Genomic DNA, 20,621 nt, shown 5'->3' on the forward strand with positions numbered 1-20,621 from the left:
GGGGAAATAATAATGTAATTTCATTATGATCACCTAATGAAGTAATAATCTCATCTTTTTATGCTTAGAATTTGTGGTCAATGAAGAAGCATTTTCTCAAGTACCTACTAAGTACCAAACACTAAGCTAGGTAAGACAAAAAACAAGTAATTCCTCTAAAAGACCCAAGATGGAAAAAGCTATCCACATGCAGAAAAAGAACTTTGGAGTCTGAATGGCAATAGAAGCATACTCTTTCTGTTGTTGTGGTTTTGTTCTGTTTCTTTTTTCTCATAGTTCCTCCCTTTGGTTCTAATTCTTCTTTCAACATGACTAATGTGAAAATATGATTAATATGAATATATATGTAGAACCCATATCAGATTGCATGCCATCTTAGGAAGGAGGGAGGGGAGAAAAATTTAAAACTCGAGATCTAACGGAAGTGAATGTTGAAAACTAGAAATAAATTAATTTTTTAAAAAAGTATTAAACTAAAAAAAATTCTCTGCCCTTAGGGAGCTTATATTTTGTCAGGGAAGACAACAAACACGCGTAGGAACATTATAAAAAGAATAAAATTTATTCAGGAGAGGTTCTAAGAGTTGGGGGGAGGAGAAGATAGGAAAGGTCCTATGCAGGAGGTAGTAAGCTAAGCTAATCTTTGAAGGAAACTAGTATTTTATGAAAATGCATCCAAGAAGGGGAGGACAGTCTCAGCAAAGAGATGGAATGTCTTGTGTAAGGATTAGCAAAAAGGCCACTTTGGATAGAATGTAGAATGTTCAGAAATATATTTATGACAAGGCTGGAAAGGTGGGTTGGAGACACACTTCTAACAGGCTCTAAACAGAGGAGTTTGTATTTGGTCCTAGAAATAACAGGGGAGAGACATGATATGACTTCAGTTTTAGAAATATCATCTTGGCATACATTTGGAGGATGAACCAAAGAAGGCATCAATGAGAAAAAAGAGGCTAATTTTCTGCACTGTGGGATGAGGACCAATCAGACGCTTCTCCCATTGATGATGGCAGTGGTAATGAGCAATACTGGCAAGACCTTGGTGTTCTTCTGTCCACTCTACCTCAAGGGCTCATGAAAATGTAAACAGAAAAGGGGGAATGGCCATCAGGTTACAGGATCAGGATCTCTAGGTCACTCATTCTTCGTAGTAGACTATTACCTCCCTCAATAATGATTTCTACATTGTTGGAATAATTCAGGTGAGAGATGACGAGGGCCTGAAAGAGCACGGTGGCTGGTTTAGCAATGAGAAGGGGATGGCTTCAAAAGATGTTACAGAGATGGAAACAAGAGACTTGGCATATGATTAGCTATACAGGGTGAGAGAGAAGAATCAGTGAGTACCCAGAAGGATGGTAATGCCTTTGACAGAGTCTGATCTTTGAGAGATGTCCAATTTGAAAGATGTCCAAGAGGCAGCTGGTGAAATAGGAATGAAGTTCAAAACAGAAGACTGGGGCTGCTTTATACAGATCTAGGAGCTAGGAATACAGCTGACCACTGAACCCAAGGGAAGATGAGGTCACACATTGAGTAAGGAGATGGGCCTAGGACAGAGTTTTGGTGATCACTCACAGGAGCAAGATATAGAGAGAGGATATCCAGGTAAATAACAGTCTGACAAACTGGAGGAAAGCCAAAAGAGAGCAATGTTAGACAACTCCAGAGAGGGTGGTCAACACTGTAAATTAGTACAGATGTCACTGGATCCATTACTATTACTCCCCCCTCAACAGCTTAGACCCCTAAAGGAGAATTTTCCTCATTTCAAGTTAGCTAACTACTATAAAAAGTAACATTTGCAAATTTCACTCTAATAAGAGAATATATTATAAACATAATATAGAAAAAAGCATTTAGTAAAAAATCTGCACCACCACGTTAGTAACATTGAAAGAGTGTTCAACAAATTAACTCCATACGTAGCAAAAAACTTCCAAGTCTAATATAAGCATGCCATACAGGACAAAAAGCATTCAACTTTTGAATTAGGAGACCTAGTTTTGAATGCTGTCTTACTAGCTATACAGCTACTGACAAGTCACTTAACTTTTCTGAGCCTGAATTCCCACATGTATAAAAGGAAAATAATATTAACAACTATTTACCTTCAAAGAGTTGTTGTGGGGAAAGTTTAAATCTCAAAAAACTTTATAACTGATCTACTAGTAATATCATTAATATAACTAGTAAGACTGAAAGCCCATCATATTAACTCTCTACAAAACAAATTTCAAATAAAATACATTTCCATCTGCTATGGAAGTAGGAGGAATGGGTGCAAATACAAAGAACTCTGAGGTTTCATCTCACTCCCAGAAAACTGGTAAAAATGTCAAAAGAAGTAAAGCGTCCGTTTTGAAAGACAGGTACTCTAATACTGTTGATGGAGCTGTGAATTGTTCCCACCATTGCAGAAAGCCATTATACTTTTAAAAAGTGATTAAGATGTCCATACATTTTAATTCATATCCCACTCGCTGCCTGACATATTTTCCCAAAGAGGACAAAAAGGCAGAAAGATTAAATAATGCACCAAAATATTTGTAGCAGCATTTTTTGTAGTATCAAAGAACTGTGAACAAAGTACCCACTGACTAAAGAATGGCTGAACAAACTGCAGCATGTAAATATAATGAAATGAGTTAGATCAGCTAAAGCACCATTTTCTTCCCTCTCCAAAGCTCCAAAACTGCTAGTATACTTCCCTGCCCAAGCTATTTGCATTGAACTTCTTTGTATTTATCCTCTTTCAAGTTATTCTATATATACTTATATATGAATTTTTTGTTTTCCCCATTTGAATGTAAGCTCCTTGAAAGTACAAATTGTTTTCATGTATTATATTTATGTCCCAAGTGGTTAGTTAGCACAGTACCTGTCACAAAGACACTTAAAACATGCTTCTGTTGATTGTAACTGATTATTGCGCTAGAACAAACTATAACTATGAAGAACTGATGCAAAATAAAGCCAGCAGTCAGGGAAAACAATACACATCATGACAATAAAGTAAAAAGAAAATTGAAAGCATCATGCTTTTTATTGACCAAGACTGAGTGACCTTGGAGAAGTGAGGCATATAGGAAGCCAATGTTGTGTACATGTTCAGATACAGATTATGCTCTCCCCGCCCCCAGGTGTTTTTGCTAAATTGATTCTATGTGTAATATTTGGAAAAGGTGACATAAAAGCAAGAAATTATGGATATAAATAGGATAAAAAGATTAAAAGCCTGATGATTAGAAGCATCCAATGTACTACCTGGAAGCAGGTCTTCAACCTTATAAAAAGTCTTTAGCCAAAGGCTAAGTGATCACTTGAGGGTCAGGGTAAGAAGGATATTTTATAGCATAAATTCTTGTACAGGTATGGGTTGAAGTAGATGGCCTCTGAGATTCCTTCCAGCTTTGAGATTCTGTGATACTTAAACACTTGGTCTTTCTCTTAAGATCAAGGAAGCCTAAAAATTTAGAACTAAAAGAAACCATCAAGATCACATAAGATCATGAAAAGAATGTTATACTTGGAGGCATATGACCTGGGTTCAAGTTCCCAACTTGGCTACCTACCAGGTATATGAGCATATCAACTTACTTCCTCTCTCTAAGCTTCAGTTTCCTCATTTGTAAAAATAAACGGGTTGGATTAGGGAACTTCCTAAAGATCCCTTCAAACCTGTGTCTAATACATATACATACACACACACACACACACACCCCTTCATTATATATGTATCAGGAAACCAGGGAAATTTGCCCAAATTCAGTCATATCCTGACATCTGGAACATTCAGGTCACCTGACTCCTAGGTCAAAATGTCACTTTCCATACCATAAGTGCATTTAAAACTACTAAAGTTAGTACAAGACTACTGTACTGTCCGGAGCATCATATAAATTAACGAACTGATAAAGTCACTTTTGGAGAAGAACTGTCCCTCACTTTTCAAAGAAGAAAAATGCTGCTGCCTTTCTATTTTGGAAAGGAGGGAGTACAATTCATTTCACTCATGAAAAAAATTCCCTTTCATGAATTAACAACCCCATCTACTGGAACTTTAGGTATTTGCCATTAAAGGATATTAGACACAGGACGAAGCAGGCAAGAGATTTTGGCATAAGTAAAATGCATTAATACACTAAATTTCCATCTGGGAGCTTCCTCCAACCCCATTATAATAAAAAATATAGAGGACTTGTACCTCTCATACTTGAACAATTAGGTACTTCACTAGCTGCATACCTGATTTATCTTACCGCCCCCCCCCCCGCACTTAAATTCTCTTTCACCCTACATATCCAAACAGATGCCAAATCTTGTCATTTCTATCTCTACAGTATCTTCCCTGTATATCCCTATCTCTTCACACAACCTAGTTCAAAATCTTGTCCTCTCTTCTAGACTACTGCAGTATCTTCCTAGTTCATTCCCCCACCTCAAGATTTTCTCTTCTCCAATCCATCCTCCACATAGCTGCAAAAGTGGTTTTTCCTAAAGCAATGATGTGACTATGCCACTTCCCAACTCAAACTCTAGTGGCTCCCCATATCATCTCAAAGAAGAATTCAATATAAATTCCTGTTTGGCATCTAAAAATTTTCATAACTTGGCTTTGATCTACCTCTCCAATCTTATTATACATTACTCTCCTTCAGGCATACTATCCTAACCAAACTCTCCTTTTTAAAATATTCTTCACAAACAGTATCATCTATACTTTACCCCACTGGCTGTTCCTCTGGCCTGAAATGTACTTCCTATTCACTTCTGCCTCTTATAATTCAGATTTCCTCAAAACTCAGCTCAAGCACTACTTTCTACAGAAAGCCTTACCCGATCCCTCCAGATGCTAGTGCCTTAAGTATATAACTAAACACCTATCTCCCATTTGGCTTTTGTCTTTGTTATCTCCAACTATACTAGCCAGGTACTTAGCATGTAGCAGGCACTTTTTAAAAATGCTTGTAGAATTAAGATGAGTCAGAAATTTCCAGGAGCTGAAGTCATAAAATTTCCTGGAGGAATATATAGGAAGCAAGTCAAGGTCACTGCAATATCATCTGAAACCCAAGGAAAGAATCTTCACAACTAGGTTAAGGAAGTGCTTCCCTAACCAAAGGTCGAAGGTTCTTTATATAAAGGTTCTACCTTTATATAAAGGTAGAACTGAGGCGAAGAACCCCTAAAATGGCAAAAGAGATGAACAAAAAGGTAAATGCAAGACAGTTCAAAATACAGAAGATGACATGGCCTCTCAGCCACAGGGCAAAAATTGTAGTGTAGGATCCAAATGCTACAGCCACAACAGAGTACAAGTACAATACAGCTCACGGTCTTCTGGGTTGAGCTGGCAATCTAATCCATAGAAGGAGGCAACGGGCTTCCGGAAGGCACTAAGAAACTCACCACGTACCACATCAGTACTTCCGATTAGGAGCCTGAATAGCTTGTTCCAGCCTCTAATCTGGACAGGGCTGGGATGACAAAGAGTAAACAGGCACTAGGTCCCCTTTAACTGTATTAGTCAAGCTATGCAATTCAAGTGGCTACATTTTAGTAAGGATAATAAATCTCTGCTCAGTAAATCAACCCTTTTCTTTCTTTGTCCCTTTGAATTTTTTAAAACAAGGAAAAGAACAGAAAAACTGAGTCACAAGAGGAGTCCAGAAAGACCAAGGGAGTATCATTCTCACCCTTCCTTCCAAAAGAGACATACCACTCACCATGGGATTTAATTTCTTGTACTTTTTAATTTCCACATTATTCTATTATTTATTTAACTGTTTCCCTATAATTACTAACTTAAAATGCCAAAGAAAACACTTTTAAAAGGAGAAAAAAGTCACATACTTATTAAATCAGATGTACTCATATGAGATACAGTAGAGGAAAAGATTGATAATCTGTAACACCATTTTCCTGGGGGCCTACATGAAGAGAAACTGAGACGAAAGAATAAGTGCTGCCAGCAAACAAAGTGTTCAAGTCCATGGGTCAGAGGGAGACAATAAAACAGAAAAGAGGGAAGCGGCCTCTAACCAGTCATCAGTGTGAAGTACTACACAAAGGCAGGAGAATGCAGTAACAGTGTCACTGTTCAAAGATTACCACACCAGAGAGGGTGGCTACATGTGTGAGTGCTTCCCTCTGCTGACCTAGCTTTCAATTACTCTACACCTCCACAGATGGATTCATGAGTTTCTGTGGATCAAAAAAAAAAAATTATTACTTGATAACTGACCAGATGACATGTGGTGCTTTGTTTTTTGGGAGGTTTTTTGTGCTGGACTCCAGGCTGGTCTCAAGACAACAATCTATTAGACGCCTCCCAAAGTCTGTACAGTTCGCTAGGCCTATTAAGAATTTGCTTATGCAACAATAATGAAACAGTCAAGAATGATGCGATCCCATGCCTCCTTGCTTATCAAGCGGAGTTACCTATAAACACCAGGGTCACCAGGCACCCTAAGCATTAGGCTGTGAGCTCCTTGAGAGTAGGGATTGGTGTTACGGGTTTTGGTTTCTTTGTGAGAGTTCTATTGTTGCTGTCTTCTGTTCTCCAGAACTTAGCACAGTGCCTGGTACACAGCAAGCACTAAATAAATGCTTGCTGACTGGCTGATTGCTAAGACCCAACCTACAGTTCAAGGTAGGCCTGGCTTTCCTGGTAGTAAAAACATGATGTTTAATTTCTAAGAGAACAGAACAGTGAGACTTTAGGTGGCTGACCTTTTTGCATAAACCATTGATGACTATATTACTGATTGAATGTAGTATCAATGAAGCTTGAAAAAAATTATAAGAAGCAAACTCAACGCCAAAGAAGACACATAAGACATCTTACCTTTCCCACCTCAGCCCCCAACTTCTTGCATAGGCAAGGAGCTAGGATATGAAACACTACATGTAAAATCAGACTTTTTTTTAGCTGTATAGATTAGTTTCACTGTTCTTTTTTCTTCTATTTTATTCGTTGTTATAATGGATGACTCTCAGGGCCTCAGGGGTTTGGGGGGGGCAGGTTGGGGTTGTGTGGATACATTGGGAAAGACAGTTATGTGAAAGATATAAAAAAATCTAACTGAAAATTTTGCAATGACAAACCTCATGGCTATAGCTATTACCCAAAAATACTACTAATTTAAATTTTCAAAATTTGGGGATTTCAAATATTACAAGTACATAGTGCCAACTCACCCAAGCAGTGGTACAGACATGGCTTCCCAAACTGAAAGTTCCTTCCTGTTAAACATTCTATGTTGTTTATCTGCTACCTTATGCTACTAAAGATTTGAAAACTCTTACATGGTAAAATGCATATGTTACTGTTCTATTCAAGAAAGCAAAGAACTATAGTTCCTCATTTAATTACTGTGCAAATACCTACACATCAGCTGTCATCACTGAAGGTTTTGGCCTTAGAAATGGGATCTAGTGGCTACCTACTACAGCACCCATCTCTATCCAATTCATCATCATCAGTCTTCTTGCTGACACTTTTCAGGGCTGCCTAGCTGACAAATTGCTCTGTTATTCATCCTATGTTAATCTGAGGCTGATGCAAGTATACCTCTGGACTTCAGACACTTAGCAATATTAAAACTCTACACAACCAAGCAGTCCAATGGGCATTAAACTGTCCATCTGTAACTGAGTTTCTTCATGAATAACCACTAGATAATGATAGCTAGATAGATAACATGGTATATTAAACCTAGTCTATATTTATGTGGTATATAATACCTGAGACTCTATCCTTTCAATTTCCCCAAATTATTATAATGAATGAGTAAAAATGTGATACACTCAGAAGACTAAGGTGGATCTTTCTCTTAGTATACTCTGTATTAAATTATCAAGTCAAGTGCTTTACTTCATGAAGTAACTTTAATCTTCCTCCTCAGCTAATTCAAAAAGTTGTTTTTCCACTTCCACCAAAGTAGTTGTCACTAGGTCATATTTCAATAACACTTCTATTCATATTTTATAAAACAGAATAAAATCCCTACAACTCTTCAGATAATTTATGAAGATCAATGTTTTATACTATAATCTATCTGGTTTCTAGTCTAAAAATTTAACAATTACATATATAAAGTTTTCTAAAACATTACAAACTACAAAATTAGTTTCACAGAATGCCAGTGTCAACTAGTCAATGGTTTGTCACTAAGGCAGACCTAGGTGAAATTAAAGCAGTACAGACTGCCAAATACTATTGCTATCATATTGATATTTTGAAAGTCTGGCAGCATAGCTCTTTGCTGTAGGTACCCCTTCAGTATTCTATACTAAAAAGCAGCAATACATGCAGACACATAGATGTTCTGGGAGTTTCACTACCAGCCCCCTTTGTATAAAACAAGTCTGCAACCCTACATTAGATGGTAACATAGCATTAAAAGTATTGGACTTCAGAAGACCTGTGTTTGAATCCCCTCCCTGTTACTAACTCCAATCTTGGGCTAATCTTTCTGGTTTCATTTTATTTACAAAATGGAGTTGGACTACATGACCTCCAGTCTCATCCAGCTTTAAATCCTATGATCCCTAGATGTTATTTATAACCCTAACTTTGGATGCCATGACATGGAACCACTTTACAAGTAAAACTATTTTTAGAGATAGCATGGAAGTGCCCTGGACTAAGAGTCAAAAATACCTGGATTTGAGTCACAGCTCTGCCACTAAGTTGAATAACGCTGGGTAAATGAACCACTGAGCCTCAGTTTCCTCATCGGGGAAAAGAGGGATAATAATATAACCATCTTTCTTCAGAGGCTTCATGTAAGGAAAATACTTTATGTGTCTATAAAACACTATATGATTTTTATCTTTCTTATTAACTACTAACACATGTATAGTACTTTAAGGTTTTACAAAAACCCCTGACAGCAAAAAAGCCCATAAGGTAGATGATGAAGTAAATAAAATTTATTAAGCACCTGCTATGTGCCAGACAATTTGCTAAGCACTTTACAAATATTATGTTATTTGATCTTTACAACGACCTTGTGAGGTAGCTGCTATTATTATCATCCCTATTTTACAGGTGAGGAAAATGAGGCAGACAGAAGTTAAGTGACTTGCCCAAGGTCACAGAGCCAGGCAATGTCCAAGGCCACATTTAGATTCCAATCTTCCTGACTTCAGGTCCAGGATTTATCTGGTGTTCCACCTAGCTGCCCAATTATTTCCATCTTGTAGACAAGGAAACTAAGGCTCATAGTACACTACTATTACTAGAGTACTTTAATTAAACATCTTTAAATGGGGTCCAAGACAGACCAAGGCAAATACCAAATTCCAATCTACATCAAATGGCCACATTAAAACATGCTACTGTACTAACATCAAACTTCTCAAAATACAGTTCAAGAGACAAGCAATAAGCAAAAATTATACTCTGATAAACACATATAGCAACATTTCTAAGTAGTAACAAATTATCTTTCTACATATGTGAAGCAAAAAGTTCTATGGATACTCCCAGCAGGGAATTTTTATGGAATAGATCCTAAACTGTATTTCCTAGAAATATATTTTTATTTACAGTAAGACCCTCAATAATCAGAACCCTTAAATAATTTTTCACCTAAACTACGATGGAAGAAAGGGACCCAAATAAAAGCATTTTTAAAGATTTTTATTCAAAAAATATTAAAAGACTTTTAGATAAATTTTCAACAAGTATACTAAACCCCAGATTAATATACATTTCAATTAAATAGTGTAACCTATTCACTCTATGAGATTCGTTAAAGTCAATATATATGATTTTCTACAGTTCACAGTTGAATAATTTTGAACCAATGCTTTTATAATAACAAAAGATTTTTTTGTTGGTTTTTTTTTGGGGGGGGGCAGAGTAATTGGGGTTAGGTGACTTGCCCAAGGTCACACAGATAGTAAATGTGTCAAGTGTCTGAGGCTGGATTTGAACTCAGGTCCTCCTGAGTCCAGGGCCGGTGCTCTACTCTCTGCACCAAATAACAAAGATTTTAAAACATTTTATCTTTGGAGTTTAGATTTGTTACATAATTCAGATTACAGAAATGTGTTTTTTAAAAAGTTTGTGTAATTCACAACTTTCCTTTCAATTTTGACAACAGACCAAAATGCCACTTTCAAAAAACTAGGACAATAATAATCTCTCAAATCAAAGGTAAAAATATTTATATAGCACACAGATCATGGAGTCAGATCATTGATATCAGAGATGGATACAAACCCATTAAGATGAGGAAACGAAGTACCAAAGAATTTAAGCAATGATGGTGCTAGGATTTTAAAGAAAGTTTTGTGGCTCCAGGTCAAATAATATTTCTACTCTAATGAGCTCTTCAAAAAATACCATGTCTTTCCCCCTACCTTTTCTCATTCTCACAATAACTGATTAATCTAACTTAGTAAAATCATCATAAAACTACCTTATGTTTTTTTTTATGTTTTATAGTACTCAAAGCATTTCTGAAAACATCTTCTCTGGAGTATAAATGATCCTATGAAGTATGCACTCACATTTTATGGGTGAATAAACTGAACCTCGGATTAAACAGACTTGCCCAAGATCAAACTACTATTAACTGGGAGGGGGCGCCAACAACTGGAACTCAGTTCTTCTGACTCCTAGTTACATGATATTTCCATTTTACAACACTTCCTCCAGCCCCATTCACCCTATCAGATTTCTCTCCCCACATTTATTTCCATACTCACTAAGGAAAATTTCAAACCGAAAAATTTTCAAGTCTAACAAAAACTTCTATTAACAAATATACAAGGCATTTTTTAAAAAAAATGAAAAAAGGCATTCTTTAAAAATGAAAAAAAATCCTATTCAAAAAAATCAAACTTACGAAATAAACTATTTGCATTTTTGCATTTCCAATGACAATAGTAAATTCTCCTAGTACACTGGAATACTTTCCTCATCATCCACTGGACAAAGACTAAGAGAACAAAATGGCAAACCACTCCAATGTCTTTGCCAAGAAAACTCCAAATAGGGTCAGACATGACTGAACAACTTGAAAATCTCTGAGAGCAACACCATCCTTTCAGTAGCCAATGTTTAACACCTCATCATCCTTGATTCTTCATCCCTCTCCCAATCCATTTCCCACTAGTTGCCAAATCTTATTAACTGTGTGGCTCTACAACATCTCTCACATTTGTCCCCTTTTCTACACTAACACTGCTATCATCCTAGTTCAGACCATTTTTAGCTTTCCCATGAATTACTGAAGCATCTCAAAGAGTCCTCCGATCTGTTCTTCAATTAACAAAATAATTTTCTAAAAGCCAGAGAGTATATCATTCCCCTGATCCATGTAGCCCTACTGCCTCTAGAAGGAAAAAAGAAATATGCAGAGGGATACACATGTGTGTGTATGTTCCTCAGCCTGACATTTAAAGCCCTGCATAATCTGGTTCCCACCTACTTTTTCCAGACTTATTTCATATTACTCCCCTTCACACACTCTAGATGTTCAAGACAAACTGATTTATTGGCTATTCCCTGAATGTGGCATTCCAGCTTCATACCATCACACAAGCTGTCCAGCAAACATGGAATAAACTCTTATCACCACCTCCTTTCTATGTTCAGAGTAAGGTGCCACTTCCTCCAAGAAGACTTTCCTGATTTTCTACGTTGGTTTCTTAAAACCCTCTCCCTTAGAGTACTTCATATTGATTTCTCTATGTACGGGTCACGTCCCTAAATTCTCCTGTAGAAGCAACTTCTAGACACCCTGAAGTCAAGGACTATTTCATTTTTATCTTTGTATCCCAAGAACATAGCAGCGTCTTTTACACTACAGGTAAACAATGTCTGTGAACCTGAACATCTAGCTTCTAAATTCAACACATTTTAAATGTACCTCCAACTCGTTCTTAGCAATGAAGATTGTAGGGACCTGGTGTCCATGTTATAGATCAAAGATTTTCTTAAAACCACGTAACTCAAAAATACCAAGTAAAGTCAAGATCTATGCCAACTCTGGGAGTTCACTACTCCTAGGTTTGAGATAGCCTGGTTTACTGTCTGGAATATAAAACTTGCACTAAATTTTATTTTATCTAATTATGAGTGTTGCACCTAAGGTAGTATTTTAAAATTCAGAAAATAAAATTTTTGACAACAGAAACTATTATGCTTCTTAGCTCTGTGCAAAATATGCAAGAGGCACTCAAAAAAACTCCCACTGATTAAAGTGGAGTGGGTTCTGAAATTTTTTTTAAAGTTTCATAAAATAAGCATATTTTCCAGGAACAAAATTAGGTGATAAGATTACATTAGCCCCTTTTCTGAGCCATTTTTTTAAGAGATGGAATGAACTTTTCCCTCAGCTCCCAGAAAAGTACTGCCACCATTCTTCACTGCTAGCAACTATATATATAAAATATATATATAATTTAAACTCTTGAAAAGTCTGAAATATTTAACGTCATTTCACAATTTTCCTAAAAGTAATACATATGTTAAAATTAACATTTTAAAGAAAATATCCTATAAAAATACAGAAAACCAAACTAAACTAAATCTTATTTTAGTATTTACAGTCATTTATTTTGGCCAATACACTGAGCACCCAATGAAACATACTACTTAGCTACTGTGAAGAATTTCCTGTACAACTCATTAGCATGAGGCCAGAAAATTAATTTTGTTTTCTGCTTAAAAAGCTGAAAAAAAAAAAGGTCAAACTTGAACATAGGTAAGCTGGCTAGTTGTAACCAACATATTTTCAGCTATTGATACGGAGAGATTTACACATTGGAAACTAATTAGTTTCTACTAATTAAAAGTTATTTATGGAGTTGAAAATCATAAGCTGTTTCATAGGTGGTGTAAATATTCCCTAAAGACTCAATTTTTTAAAATTTGCACACACATTCATATTCAAAAAGTACCTAGGTCCACAATCCATCATTGTTCCATTAGTGAGATTTTGTGTATCAGTTATGTAAACTTTAAAATGTGAGAATTCTCCTTCCTTATCCTTCAAAATGCAAATTTTCCAAAACAGTCCACATGCCATTCATTAGCAGAGAGTTACATAATTAATTGGTTTAAAAACTAATAGTCATGCATTATTGAAGCCAAATACAATTTAACTACATTCTCTGATGCCCACCCAGTGGGCAAGCTTTTGCATTTTTAAATGCACCAAGTCAGTTTTTTCTGAAGTAAATGCTTACCGAATGAAGATTACACCATAAATTCAGCTTATCTGACACTGTTCCTTCAAAATTCACTGATCAAATCATTATGTCACAAAATACTTAATCTGTTTCATCAGTTGTTTTTGTTTTTGTTTTTACATAAGAGACATTTTTCAGCATTCAATAATAACAAGAACTCTGTACTGGGGTAGATCTCTTTAAAAATGCAGATATGAAAATAAGTTACGAGGCAAAAAGATATGATGACCTCAGTCAGAAACTTCTGAGTTATGTTTAATTAGGCTGGAAGAAGAGGGCATTTTTATTAAACGCTATCCTCTTCTTGTCAAAAAATTCATCTATTTCTGTAGTAAATTCCTGTTGTACATAGTCAGCTTCAGATGTTAACCCCATCAGCCAAAAGACAAGCACCAAAAAGCATTTACAAGTGAAGTTAGTGACCATTTTTAATAGAGATCATTATTCTTTATATATCATACTGTAAAAAACCAATCTTCTCACCTATAAGTGATCCTATTCCTTTGATAGTATCTCAATTATGTTAAACATAGGGTGATCAATTTTTACTAGTCCTTCAATGTAACGAGCATTTAAGTCCATCAATAGGAAGGCAGACATCCTAATTGAGTCTCACTAGTTCATACGGATATTCTATATGCACAGTTTTTGCTTTATATAGGGGAGTTAAAACTTTAATTTCAAATATTTTGAATTAACATAACCTGTAAGATCAAAGAAATTCTGTCAAAGCACTTCCCTTTCCATTATCACTTTCTATACAGCTGCTGACACCTCCTGGGTAACAAGGAAAATATCATTTTTTACAACTTAATAGGTTACTATTCCTCCTCTTACTATAACTTTTAAAGTTTTTTGTATAAAAACTAAAAAACTAAAAAATAATTATTAAGGAACTTAATAATTATTTTTTTAGCTTAAGTTACATCTTTATCACAAATTATTACTTTCAAGGGCAAAAGTAGATTCCCATGCTGCTGATTTTCATTTTTCTCTTCTGAGTGCTTACGTACATATACATGTAAATACGTGTATATACATATATAAATCCCTTCAATACTAACAACCAAAACTTTGTGTAATGGTTAAGTGGTGGGGGACAACAATGTCTCTTAATAGAATTTCATGAGGATGAAATATTGGTGTATTATATAACCATCCTTTAAAATACTAAGTAGTTATTTGATTGAATGACAAGTGTAATTGTGACAAGATACATTAAGTACTTAAGATAGTCTGGTGGATTACATGACAGTGCAATTCAGATATTTAAAAAGGATGCACTATCAATGAAACATTAAAATACAAATTAATTGGAAACTTTGAGAACAACACTCCAAATACAAATTCTGTTCACTTTTCAAATGCGGGAAAAAAATTCAATTCAAACTGGTCAATTCAAACTAAGTCAGAAGGACGTTAAATCTGGAAAACATTAAGAAATAAAAATTGAACATTGTTCAAATAAGTCTAGTATAGGATGGATTTTATCATTTGCCTTTATATCCCCAGGACTTAGCATATCACCTTACATACAGTGGGCACTTAATAAAGACTTGTTAAGTTGATTTTTTTTCTATCCTTCTAAGTACTCTTATGGCATATGACATTCTCAACTGCATAAACACGTTCTCAAATAATCAAAAATTAGAAGATTATTAGGGGCTATACCACATCGTTTTCTGTTACATGTAAATGGCTTTTCTATGTATGTCAGCAGTTTTTAACTACCCAAAATAGCATGATGGATAAAAAACTTGTCAATTAGCGGCTTTTCCTTTGCCCTCCATAAATAAAAGTCTATAGTTGCCTCATTTCCAAGTTTTATTCTGCCAATCTGATGTTGTCCTAAATTCATTACTCTAATATAAAACTTGATAAAATTAGCATTTGCTTTCAAGGTCTTTCACACAGAAGTAAATGTTTTAAATTTTATCACCAATTACTATTCCTAATGGACTGATATATCCCCTTTCCACTTGAAATGGCCCATGACAGGGCCTTCCCCTTAAGACATCCTTCCCCCTTAAAACCATAAATTGCAGTTCTAGGTTGAATCAATTTGACTGCTAAGTTTTGACAGTACTATTTATGAATAAATTGCCAGGGACCCAAATTCTGCATAGTATTTTACAGACAATATAAAAAACATAAATATTGAAAATAAACTTGTTATAAGTTTTTCTTAAGGGTGCCAAGGTTTCCATAATTAGTTATGTAAGTGAAATCTTAAAATAATTGGGAATTTTAAGCTTAAAAATTAAAATGCTTAATGCTCTATTGCAAGACTTTTCTATACAAGTAAAATCACAAAATACTCCTGAAAATATAATGTTCATTTATTAAATTCACAATCTTCCTTCGCTAATCTTACAAAAACAAAAAAGCATTTTTATCTGCACTATTAAAAACTTGTTTTGGAACAAAGGTAAGAATAAATCCTAACCACAGAATCTAGACAAAAAATAATCTGTTTGAAACAATTAAAAAACACATCAAAGGAAACAACTGCCTAAAGTCACAATTAAGTATTTTGGCAGGAAAAAAAAACATTTTCAGTACTTCAGAAGTAGTTAAGATTGATATGCACAGTATATGGATATATCAATTTGCACTCAGAAAAAAAATCAATTTAGATTCAGGTTAAGTTTAACATTTCTAACAATTGCAGGAAAGTGTATATTCCACGCTAAGGAAAGGCCCCCTTTCCGGCAGATTTGGGCTGGCCTGATAAAAACAATTTAATTTCCTAGTCATTATGCTGTCCATTTTAAACATCCTTGTTACCATGTAAATGAAATCTTTACACTAGGGATCTGAAGAAATTATAACAGAATAGATTCAAGGTGATACTTTAGGATTAAATTTGAGGGTTACTATTTTAGTAAACATCAGAAGGGAAGATCTTTTTTAAAGATAAATTCATCATCTTCAACCTTTAAAATTAAGAGGAAAAAACCCAGTGTTTGCTTCCATTTTCAACTCAGGAAAAATGGAAGGAAAAAAAATAAGGTAAATTTTGTTTCTCTAAGTTTATTTTCAGCGCCCAAACTTTTTTTTCCAGATTCAAAGAGGGGTAAAAGTTAACAAGCAACAGCTAATTATAAAGTAGTGTTTATGATTCAGGAAAGATTAAATAGATTGAAGGAAGGCTTTTGAAAACTCATGTTAAAATGGAAGTTCTATTAATATTTTGCTTTTTTCATGTTAGGCACAATAAAAAATGTTTTCAGAAATATTCCTGAGGTAATTGTGTTCAATATTCCATTTAAAAGTTTGCAAATTGAGTTTGAATTTTTAATATGAAACCACTAGCTAAGAATCACAAAATAGTGGCGCAACTTTGTCTTAGATCGTTTTTATTTCCTTTTATATCTCTTCAATACCATCGTTGTACTTGATTCCTCCTAAAATATAACTCTTGTAAAATATGCCCCACTTTCCAGAAAATTCATTCCTTAAGTCACAAACTTAATCTTTAAATTTGCCAAGGTGAAAATCTCAACAGAGTATCAAATTCGTATGAAAAGTTCTGAGTTTTCATAAAATCTTTACCAATTATCTATATGAAACTTTTGCATGTCTAAGCATAGTGGATTGGACTTTCAAAATTTTAACAAATCAATTTACAATAAAGATTATTAGTAATCTTATCAATTCTGCAGCTAACACTCCTCAAGGAAAAAAAATAACTAGCGCCCCTTAGCGCTCACATTTGGAAAGACTCAACTTTAGAGTTCTGAAACTTTTTTTTTTGGACATTCCAGAAAGTTTTCTGCCTCCACAATTCTTCCACTCAACTGCCAACACAAATAGGAAAAAGCAGAAATACTTAAAGAGACAGTTTAACTTTTCCGATACTTCTAAACATTCAGAGTAGATGGATTTTATTTAGAGTGGAAAAAGCCAATTTGTATTTGTCGGGTTTTTAAAAAAATTTTAAACAAAAAAACAATCTGAGTTGAATGGACTTGTACTTAAAATATTGCTAGTAATTCCGTGGTTTCCAGAACTACAAAGGCCTTTCAGATTCTTCTTTACCCATATTTATCACCAGGGACATTTCCGGTCTTTTGTTCTTTAGTGACACTCAAAACTGACTGGGTTTCCTCCCCACATACTCCTCAGTAGGATACTTTATATGAATTGAAATAAACTTGAGATATTTCTGAAACTTTAAAAATCTACTGTTAGCCTTTGTTATCTTTAAATTTCAGTTACCTTTAAATAATGGGTAAAGTTTCTTAATCACCAGTCTCTTTGCTATTCAATTTCCATAAAGCACCCAACATTCCCCTTCTTTCATCATGTATCAATCAAAGCTCCAGACTGGCGTTGGCCAGAGCTGTTCTCTGGGTCCCTAGCTATGGCTTCTGCTCCCGGCCTCGGTCCCCCACACCGCCTGCTGCTTCCTTTCCAGAACCCCCTCCTCTCCAGCACAACGCCCTCAGGCGCCGTGTCTTCACCTCTCATTTGGCATTCCCCTCCCAAAAAAGTGAAGTTAAACTCGAATGGTTTTCGTTTCCTCAAATCAAAAAGGACCAAATACTCAGTTGTCATTTTGTCCTCCCCTTCGGTCCAATTAGCACCTCTCCCGTGGCATTTATGTCTAAGTATAAACAAAGAAGCCCCGCTCGGTAACTTCTCCTGGAACCTTTGCAAGCCCCACACACTTTAAACTCAATTCCGCCCTTCCCAGCCAGGAATTCCACCAGGCAGAGGGAGGCATGGGGAGGAACAGGGAGAAGCTGTTTCGGAAAGGCTAGGTCAAACTTCCTTTTCTGAAAGGAGGGAAGGGGTTCGGCAGCAGAGGGGACCCCAGGGCCCCGCAGCCCCTCCCCCCGCGGGCCGGAGGGGCCACTTGATCCGGGTAAAGGGCTCCGGCTTTAAAGGCACGCCGCCACTACCCTCTCGGTTTTCCCTTTCTTCTAAAAATCAGACTCCAAGCCGCTCCGGGGGTAATGGGGGGGGGAGGGGTCGGAAGCCCTGCTGCTACTGCTTTTCCCTTCCCCAAAGCAACCGGGGGGGGGAATCGAAAAACAAAAAACCGGGGGTGAACTAACTGGAAAACGGTGGGGAGCTGCCGGACAGGGCCCAGCCCCTCCGTCCTCCGAACCAAGTTTTCCACAGCTGCCCAGGAGCTTCCCGAGCCCAACCTCCAGGCAGGGCTGCCCTCCGTCAGGCCCCCGGCCCCACCGCCCGGCTCTCCAGGGGCCCCGCCCTCCCAAGTGCCCCCACACTTTCCCGGAGCCTTCAAGCCGCTCGGGCCAAGCAGGACCAGGGCCTCGGCCGGCCGCCGTGCTCTCCCGAGTCGCCCCCAAACCCCAAAGGGGGCTCAGGAAGAGACGACGGTGCCCCCGAGGCAGAGACCAGGAGGCAGGATGGGAGTCGGGGGAGCCTTTTACCTTCGTCCAGCAGCCGCTCGAGGTGGTTGAAGATCCCACAGAAGTTGGGCAGGCTGCTCATGAGCTTCTTGTCGTTCATCAGCTGCATCAGGTAATCTGGGGTCGGCTTGGGCTTCTCCTTCGTTTCCATTTCCCCGACCATATTCCAAGCCCCGCAGCTCACACCGCCCGCCGCCACGGAAGAAAAGGGGGGCACAGGGGGCGGGGGGGCAAGCCCCAAGAAGCCGGGGGCTGCTCCTGGAGGGTCTGCAATCTTCGCCCGCTGCGGGGAAGGAAGGGGACGGGAGGAAGAGGAGGAGGAGGAGACGGGGGGCAGGGGGGGAAGCCGACCGTCCCCACAGCGCAGGAAACCGAACCGCCCGCTCTGCCCCCCCCACCCCCCGCAGGCACTTTTCCCTCCCGCGGCCGCTGCTCCCACAACGTGGGTCCCGGAGCCGCCGCTCCCGCTGCCGCCGCTGCTCCCGCCGCCTTGTCCTCGTCCTCCTCCTCCTCCTCCCGCCGCTCGCTGCTCCCGGGGCTGCCTCAGCTGCCCGGCTCAGCCCGTCCCCTCACGAGTGCCGGCGGGGTGGGGAGGGGGGAGGAGGGGTTATCTCCGCGGGGCCCCGCTCTGGGCGCTGGGGGAACCGCTTTCGCTGGGAGGAGGAGGAGGAGCCGCCGCCGCCGCTGCTGCCGCCGGGGTTGTGGACGCTGCCGCTGCCGCCGCCGCTGCTCGTTTGGTTCCTCTTAGGCTGCTGCTGCCTGCTCCGCCGCCGCCGCCTCTGCCGCGGGCTCGGGGTCTCTCTGGGCTGGTCCCCGACGCTGCCGCCTCTGCCGCTGCTGCCGCCGCGCACTGACTCTCCCGCTCCTCCTCCTCCTCCCCTTCCTCCTCCTCCTCCTCCTCCTTCTCCTCCTCTTCCTCCTCCTCACTCACTTGGCTGTGGAGTTCGCTTCAGTTCAGGCGGCGCTGCCAGCAGCGGCGGCAGCAGCGGCGGCGGCGGCGACGGCAGGGGGAGGGTAGAGAGGAAGGGGAGGGGAGGGGGAGGAGGAAGGGGGGGGAAGACACTCGAGGGGAGGGGGAGGAAGGGGAGGGGGAGCAGCGAGGAGACCCGGGCGGGGCGGGGCGAAGGGGGGGAAGGGAGGGGGAGGGGAAAGCGGCCGTTAATCCGAGACTCGGTCGGTGTCTTCCCCACACCCTCACGCTCCCGCTCCTCCCTTCCCTCTCGCCCTCCCGCTCACCCCTTTCTGCCCTCTCTATTCCGGGCCTTGGAGTTGTAATCGGCGCCTCCCTCTCCCCCGGGGGATGGGGTGGGGTGGGATGAGGGGGTAGAAAAAGAGGAATTTGGGGTGGGAAGGGGATTGGGGATAGGGAGGGAGGGAAGGAAAGAAGGGGAGAGGGAAGGGCACGCGGCGCAGCCCCGCCGAGGCCGAACCCGGGGTCCGAGCGCGAGGCGCGGAACTCGGGAGGGGGAGGCGGGGTTCCCCCACACACGCAAGCCTCGCTGCCTCCCCCCTTCCTCCACGCGGGAATGGTTGAGAAAGACCGGGGCGCGGGTGGGGGGAGTGCAGATTGGGTGGAAGAGCTACGTAGGTTTCTATGTGCTGTGAAGCTGGTATTTCCTAACGAAAAAATGAAGAAAGGTGCCGGGGCCGCCCCGGCGATCTCAACCTGTCCGTCTAGCTGTCTGTCGGATAGTGCAGAAGCTCTCCCGCGAGGCTGCTGTGGACTGGGCCCACTCCTGCGCCCGGCATGAATGACAGGGGAATATGTGCATGTAGGAGTAAGAAGCTATGTGTTTTCACGCGGGGCAGAGTGCACGGGGGCTGGGGCGGGGGGGGGTGCGGTCTGGTGCAGGCGGTGGCATTTGTCAACATCTCATAGGCTCCTCACATTTATTTGTGAGTACCCGTTCTCCACACGGCTTGAGCCGCGTAAACGCTGCTCCCACCTCTAGCAGTTGCCACTCGTCCCTGCCAGCCTGCTTCCTAGCCTTTGGCGCGCTCTGCGCCTCGCACGCGCGC

The 20,621-nt window shown here is 39.5% G+C and overlaps 1 protein-coding gene across 8 annotated transcripts in view; it reads right to left on the minus strand.

The window, feature by feature from the left end:
- QKI (QKI, KH domain containing RNA binding) overlaps positions 1 to 19,065 on the minus strand; it is a 194,682-nt gene extending 175,617 nt beyond the window's left edge. For 5 of the 8 annotated variants that reach the window (XM_036766517.1, XM_036766516.1, XM_036766521.1 and 2 more), the window contains exon 1: positions 18,624 to 18,855. In XM_036766517.1, coding sequence (XP_036622412.1) covers positions 18,624 to 18,765 — 142 coding nt within the window. In that variant the 5' untranslated portion in view covers positions 18,766 to 18,855. Of the gene's footprint in view, positions 1 to 18,623 lie in introns of all 8 variants that reach the window. The other 3 variants (XM_036766522.1, XM_036766524.1, XM_036766523.1) reach the window with 2 other exon arrangements.
- Positions 19,066 to 20,621: the final 1,556 nt, after the last annotated feature.

Source organism: Trichosurus vulpecula, chromosome 7 (genome assembly GCF_011100635.1).
Source record: "Trichosurus vulpecula isolate mTriVul1 chromosome 7, mTriVul1.pri, whole genome shotgun sequence".
Classification (NCBI taxonomy): Eukaryota; Metazoa; Chordata; class Mammalia; order Diprotodontia; family Phalangeridae; genus Trichosurus; species Trichosurus vulpecula.